The sequence below is a fragment of the Lygodium microphyllum genome, chromosome 15 (genome assembly GCF_053477565.2).
Source record: "Lygodium microphyllum isolate KBCC chromosome 15, Lygodium_microphyllum_v1.1.10, whole genome shotgun sequence".
NCBI lineage: Eukaryota > Viridiplantae > Streptophyta > Polypodiopsida > Schizaeales > Lygodiaceae > Lygodium > Lygodium microphyllum.
In genome coordinates this window covers 93,951,743-93,959,211 of record NC_141149.1, presented here as the reverse complement: position 1 = coordinate 93,959,211, position 7,469 = coordinate 93,951,743, and the positions used below count along the sequence as shown (strand labels likewise).

Below are 7,469 nucleotides of genomic sequence, written 5' to 3'. Positions count from 1 at the left end.
CCATACAAAGAGGCTATCATAGGAGTGTGATTGCATATTTCTCAACAAATCTCACATCATGTATACATTTGTCTAACAAGTAGGTGTACATATGGTGTATTATAAAGATGTAGAGACATATGTGGCTTAGCTTGCAAGAAGTGCGAACCAAAGTAACAATTCCTTCAGTTGTTTAATCCCTTATTAAGGATGGCGTCAAAGTGTGAGATGATCGAATATTCGGTCAGGAGAAGGAAATCTCACCTTGTTTACGTCATTTTCATCCCATTGCAAGACAAAAATTTTGCAATAAGTAGTCAGGTCGAATATCCATTTGTATGGATTCTGAATTGACAATTAGGAGGGGTAATTCTCTTGGTCCATTGGCAAGTCGACATGAGAATGCGTAATAATATCAAACATTTAAGAAATGCAAAAAGTAACCTTTCTAATTTCAAATTGATGTGCGATGAGAAAAGTTGAGGTCCACCAATATAACATACAATTGGGACAAACTTTTGAATTAAGGACATGTTGACTAGGAATTCGGAGGCACGAAAATACTTTCAGTATATAGTGTGTGAGGGAGGGCTAGTTGCCTAGAGTTTTTCACATACATAGACGTCTTCTAGAACCTTCTTCAAAAAGTGTGAGACATTCGATGGGTTCTTCGTCCCTTAGAGTAATATGGTATCCATAATCCAATACGATAGGCAAAAATAAAGCATGTCATGGAGCTCACAACACGTAATGACTTTTTGACTTAGACGCGTAAAAGCGCTTTCTTTTGGTGTCTCGACATTGTAACGTGCTATAAACCAAAAGAGAAGGGAGGCCGCACGTTTTGGTTTGGTACCCAGCCTCTCCCGAGTGCCGAGTCTCCACGTGCTTAATTAAACACACAAGCAACGACAGACAGCAAACCGGGTCAGATTCCACGCACAAGTCCAACAACCGGGTGGGGCCGGTTTTCCTCTGGAAACCGAGCGAGTCAAACGTCAGCGTTGAGAAGATGAATCACAGAAACCCCTCGTTGAGACTCGCTCGAGCGAGTCAAGTATGTATGGCGGGAACCTCACCATCGGTAGTGCCTCCTCCTTATAAAACCCCCGTCATGATGAACACATGAACGAACGACTCTCGCTCTCTCTCTCTCTCTCTCTCTCGTGTCGGTCTGTCTGCCTGCGATCCGATCTGATCGAGAAGCAGCTTGTTTGTGCCATCAGCGATTGAAAGAGAATCAGATCAGTTACAAGCACATCATTATAACCATGTCGTCGAGCAGCAGTAAGGTGCTGGTGATCGGGGCCACAGGCTACCTGGGCAAGTGCGTGGCCTTGGCAGCAGCGGCGTCGCAGCACCCGACCTTCGTCCTAGTCCGGCCCTCCACCCTCACTAATTCCGGTGATTCCAAGAAGCAAGACCTCCTCGCGTCTCTCAAGGCAGCCGGCATCACCATCCTCCAGGTAAACTTCTACTACCTACGTCAGCTGGAACATGCATCAATCGCGCTCTCTCTCTCTCTCGCTGTGCCAGCCACGTCACTATCGTGTACAGCTAGCTACCAAACCTCTGGTTTTTCGTCTCCACATTTTCACTACCAGCCCTCATGATTTTTCGATGCGTGACAGGGCTCACTGGAAGACCATGAAAGCCTCGTGGCAGCACTGAAACAAGTGGATGTGGTTATCTCTACTGTCTCGGGACCTCAGATACCCGGGCAATTCAAGCTAATAGCAGCGATCAAAGAAGCAGGGACTATCAAGGTAATGCTATCGATCCGGGCACAATATCCAAGTGGCACTGCAATATTCGCAAGCTCTCCACCTTTACTGTCATCCTTCCCAGTGGATGCACGATTTTTGTCTGTATTACCGGTAATACATTCTCATGACACTTTCTGACCTCCGCCCTTTTGCTCCAGAGATTTTTCCCGTCGGAGTTTGGCATCGATGTTGATCGTGCACAAGCGCTGGAGCCTGCAAAGTCCATGTTCGCACTCAAGGCACAAATTCGGCGTGCTGTGGAGGAAGCGCACATCCCTCACACCTACGTTGTCAACAACGGATTTGCCGGATATTTTGTCGCAAACTTGTTCCAACCACACCTCACATCTCCACCAAGGGATAAAGTGATCATCCATGGGAGCGGAGACGTCAAAAGTAAGTGGGGGGGGATTTCACCACTTGATTTCGAGGCCATGCACATGTGGCTGTGGCACACTGGTAGAGGACACACACGCGCACGCGCACGCCCACGCCCACGCCCATGCACACCTCCTCCTAGCCTTGATTTGCCTTCCTCATCCTCATCTGCATCCTCATGCTCATCCTCATCTCTCATTAACAGCAACTCCGACTCCCGAGCAGCTTTATGTTTCTACTATGCAACTTTGTGTGCAGCTCTTCGTCTTGTTGATATTCCCTTTAAAGGTGCCTTCTAGTAAAGTCATTGATGGGTTGCGGGCCTTTGGATTATGCAGCCATAAATGTCTCCGAGGAAGATGTTGGGACATTTGCTATCAAGGCCATTGACGATCCGAGGACTCTCAACAAAACCCTACACATCAGGCCATCAACAAACATTCTTACACAAAATGAGCTAGTATCATTGTGGGAGAAGAAGATTGGGAAGACACTCGAAAGGCAGTTTGTTTCAGAGGAAGATATAGTCAAGAAAATCCAAGGTAAGAGCTGATGCTTGCACCAAGAATGGCGGCCTTACCATATGGAAGGCCATCCAATGGTCTCAAATGCTTGACTTCTCTTTGGTTGTACCCACCAATCAATGTGTCACCTCTTGTGTTGATTTGTTGCAGAGACTCCCTTCCCAGGAAACATTTTCCCTGCACTCCTTCATGATGTGCTCATTAAAGGAGACCAGTGCAATTTTGAGCTGGGTGCACATGATGTGGAGGCCACCAACCTTTACCCCGATGTGAAGTACACTTCTACAAATGATTACCTCGACAGGTTTCTGTAAGAAAAATGGCTTGCTACATGCCAATCTCTAGTTTGTTCAAAGGTGTACCAAGATCTCCAAGCCATCCATAAATGTACACTAGTGCAGCTTATATACTATTTCACCTTTGTAGATACAATCCAAAAGTAGAATAATGTATCTGAAAAAGCCAAGGCATGAGTTCATACATGTGTTGCATATCTATTTCATGAATATAGACAAGTCTAGGCTTGCATGCAAGTTTGGGATGTACAATCATTTTGACAAAACCACCCTTAGAAACTGATAGACTAATAAAGCTCTTCTTGTGATCAAATCGTGATGTATCAACCTTCTAAGTAGTTTGTGTAGAGTGATGCCTTGATCCATTGAGCACTTCAGTTGGGAACCCAACCACCTCGCTTTGATAAAATATAATGGAGCGGTTAAGGTCCTTTTAAAGACAAGTGTTCCAATTACAGATTAGATATTGGGTTTTTGTTGCAAAGTGTTTGTTTGCAGAAACATAAATAGACTTGTGATTCCGAGTCATCAATGTACAATGAGAGGGACATCACATTTAAGCAGTTTAATTAGATCCCCAATGATCGGCACAAGGCCCACAATGATGAAGGGTCACATTTCAGGTGTCTAATTAGATCCACAAGGATTGGCACAAATCCCATAATGATGGAGGGTCTATGTTAGGAACTAGGGCAAAGTGGATTGACACCTCAACAACACATTATTAGTGAATTTGGGAAATTTTCACCATTTTACAACTCGTGGTTAAAACTTTTCTTTGTCATAACTCTCACACCATGCCTCTAAATTCGGTACTCAATAGCTTAGTGATAGATTACCAAATTCATTGAAATTGTCTTCAATGCGGATAGTTCAACAACACAAACACCACAATTGTGTAATAGTGGTCCAGTAAGAAAAGTGATAGAGGGTGAGATGAATGATTATTTAGTGTGCAAAAGTGTGAGAAAGGATGTGAAAGGAGGTTGCCTTAGAGGCAAAGACCACAATTTCGAAAGGCAGCATATAAACTTTGGAATAACATGCCAAATGTCAACTAGGATCTCAAGGGAGGTTGCCCTTTGTGATAGATCCAAAGATGTAGAAGCATGGGTAGGCCACAAGGAACAATGCCTATATAGGTAAGGACATGTTTCTAGATAAACTTGCCAAGTTGCTTATTTGAAATATCACAAAATTGGGAATGCTAGCTATATGACAAACATCTACAGTGTTTTACTGGGAAATTAAATTGTGCTTGAAGCTTTTACTTAAGTGGGAATTTCTTCCTTTGAGCTTGGTTTTCTCTCAAAGCGAAAAGTTGTCAAAAGGAGGCCATTAGAAATTGGATTTGGTAGGGTTGAAGCTTATAACCCAAATGAAACTCCTATACAAATAGATGGGTTGAGTGTTAGATTTAAGAGATAAGAATGTGGTTAGCAAGTAACTCTCTATGTTGCAATTTGGTTTTTTGAAGAGCATGTACTTATTTGAAGTGGTCGTGAGTAATATCCAAGTTGTGGGTAGACCAACCTATTGTGGATACAATATGATACTCTAGCAATGTGATAAACAAAAGACTCAGTATCTTCAATGTTGTCGTATTGCTGCGCATTCGAGGTGTGAAAACCACCCAAAAGTTGTGTGTGTGATTTGATACTTTGTACATACTTAGTCGTTATGTTTGCTCTTTCATTCTATGCGGAAAATATAGTGAAGAGGGTTTGGAGCAAGAGGAATTAATCAACAATGCTCTGGTTGACATGTATGCTAAATGTGATGTAGAAGAACAGGGAGTTTTTGATAGATTGGTAACTCAAGATGCAATCTCATGGGCTACACTTATTTCAAGATATGCCGATTATGGGCTTTGTGAGGAAGTACTAAATTATTTCCAAGAGATGCAAATTGAAGTACATTAGTGGATATGTATGCCAAATGTGGGAGCTTGCTTGATGTTCAGTACACCTCAGAATGGTTCAATACAGCTGGTAGGAGCATCAAGACAGGCTTGATTGCGAGTGTCATTGTATCACAGTGGACTTGGGCAGCTACTATTTTGCAAAGCTCAAATGTTGCATGGGAGTATGGTGTCAGTGGCCCTTTCTGGTCTGCGAGTGGGGATATGGTGAAGGAGACCGAGTTCTATGATATCCTAGGCGTAAGCCCTGATGCGAGCCCTGCTGCCATAAAGAAGGCTTACTACGACAAGGCAAGAACAGTGCATCCAGACAAAAATCCAAATGATCCTCAAGCTGCTTCGAATTTTCAGTTGTTAGGAGAGGCATATCAAGTATTGAGTGATCCTCAACAAAGAGAAACTTATGACAGATATGGAAAATCTTCTCTTTCCAAGGAAAGCATGTTGGACACTACAGCTGTGTTTGGAATGCTGTTTGGCAGCGAACTCTTTGAGGAGTACATTGGCCAGCTGGCAATGGCAACTATGGCATCTCTAGATTTAGGAATAGATGATCTAGTCAGAGCTCAAGAGAAGATGAAGGAGGTACAAAAAGAGAGGGAAATGAAACTTGTGGAAATTTTGGAGAAGAAGTTAGAATTGCTCGTCAATAATAGACAAGCATTTATAGAATGGGCAAAAGAAGAGGCTCATCGTCTTTCAGAAGCAGCTTTTGGAGAGCCTATGCTACACACAATAGGTTACATCTACAAGCGACAAGCGGCAAAAGAGCTTGGGAAAAATATATTTCTCATGGGTGTTCTTTTTTTCGCTGAATGGGGCGCAGGGAATCTCGGAATGGGGAGGCTAATTAGCTAATTCAAGAGCTAATTTTGACGATGAAGGGGATCGATTGTGTAGGAAAAAGCAACGCGAATTCAACGGAGAGGGAGGGGAATGGTTTTCTCTGTCGACGAGGAGGAAAGCACTGGGATCCGGCTTGACGAGCCATGGCTATCTTGTTGAAGGATCAGGCAGCAGATTGGTAGTAAAAGCCCATGATTATTTTGATCTCGGTCAAGATATTCAACACTTGAGGAGAGCGATTCAGGGAACCAGAAAAACAAAAACTCGACTGAGGTGAAAACGAAGGACAACACTGGAGCCCAAATTCAGACTATTTGCGTGGAACCAGAGGCGAAAAAGAAGGAACACTGGAGCCCAAATTCAGACCATTTGCGTAAGAGAAGGGAGATTTCAGAGAATGAGGGGAAGAGAAATTCACTGACTTTGTCTGCATATTGACCATGTCGTCATACGTCTGAAGCATCGAAAAGACTGGGCTTTTTATAGAGAGAGAGAGAGATTTCATCTGGTTATTCGTCCATTCAATCACAAGCAAAAAATGTTCACCTACCTTCACATTAATGCTATCGAGAGGGACTGCTGACTGCATATCTCGTTTTCACACACAGAATAGCACTTACAGAGAGAGAGAGAGATAGAATTGGCATCTTCTTCACTGTGTATGAAGCTTCCACTGATTGCTTTCGTGGAGTTGAATGAACCTTTCTCGCACCAAAGCAGAATTGCGAGTTTGGGATCGCTCTCCTCCACACTCAGGATAATTGTTCTCTTTCCCCCCCCATACAATTTTTGACAGAGGACTGGAGTTGCAGAAGATAGAGAACCAACACAAATTTCTACACCTCTTTCTGGAATCTGAAGACACAAAAATTTTCTCTTGTGAATGACATCATGACAAGAGAAAATGAGAAATTTTGATTGATGATTATTGCTCAGAAACAATCCAGACTTTCTATCAAGTGCTCTCTGTATCTTCTCTTTAAGCTCATCAAGAGTGCCATTGAAGAATTAATATCAAAAACAACACTTTGAGACTTCAGTTCTTGTATACAAGACAGAGGCCACTGATTTCAGTCACATTAAAAGACGATTCTTAAGAGGATCTGAATGTATTGTAACAATCAATGTTGCAACATGGACATTACATTTGTCTGAACATGTCTGCAAGGTCTGAGGATGTTCACAGCACCACATGAAGTCCTAATACTCTCCATCAGCAAACAGAAATGTTCTATCATGCTGCTTGCTCATCAAAATGTTTATCAAATCTCTGAAGAATGTGCTATAGCTAATCACACTTTGTTCTAGTTAAAAAATTGAAAAGAGTTCTACCAAAGGAGATTGTAGAAAAAGTTGAAGGCATATCAAAGGGACGTGAAGGACCTCAGTTTTTGAGCAGCCAATTTATAAATCAAATTTGTTTCCTTTATGAAGCTGAACCTGTTGAAGTTGAATAGGGTTGTAAATGTCACGCTTGATTAATCTTTTATCCTGAAATTTATCAAGGACTTCTGAAGTTGCGACATTGCTTTCAAAACCCTTCGACAACATGTTGTACTACATGCAATGAAAGTAGATAGGTTGGTCGTATAGCTATGATATTTGTGTAGGATTTGCATTCAACTATTAGCAATATTGCAAAATGATTCGTACATATATAACAACAATGATGCAATATCATGCATGCCAACACCATAGGTGTGGAACAATCAATTGGTAGGTCCTCCATATGTATTGAGACCAAGTTCTCAACACCTTC

General features: G+C 42.3%; 2 protein-coding genes across 2 annotated transcripts; both read left to right on the top strand.

The window, feature by feature from the left end:
• The first annotated feature begins 1,087 nt into the window (after positions 1 to 1,087).
• On the top strand, positions 1,088 to 3,101 carry LOC148024776 (phenylcoumaran benzylic ether reductase IRL1-like). Its single transcript, XM_087693767.1, has 5 exons — positions 1,088 to 1,445; positions 1,611 to 1,745; positions 1,904 to 2,141; positions 2,462 to 2,665; positions 2,798 to 3,101. The coding sequence occupies exons 1-5, from the start codon at positions 1,251 to 1,253 to the stop codon at positions 2,959 to 2,961; spliced, it is 936 nt and encodes a 311-aa protein (XP_087549893.1). The 5' UTR covers positions 1,088 to 1,250; the 3' UTR covers positions 2,962 to 3,101.
• Positions 3,102 to 5,058: 1,957 nt separating this feature from the next.
• On the top strand, positions 5,059 to 6,778 carry LOC148024775 (chaperone protein dnaJ 10-like). Its single transcript, XM_087693766.1, has 2 exons — positions 5,059 to 5,684; positions 6,759 to 6,778. The coding sequence occupies exons 1-2, from the start codon at positions 5,069 to 5,071 to the stop codon at positions 6,776 to 6,778; spliced, it is 636 nt and encodes a 211-aa protein (XP_087549892.1). The 5' UTR covers positions 5,059 to 5,068.
• Positions 6,779 to 7,469: the final 691 nt, after the last annotated feature.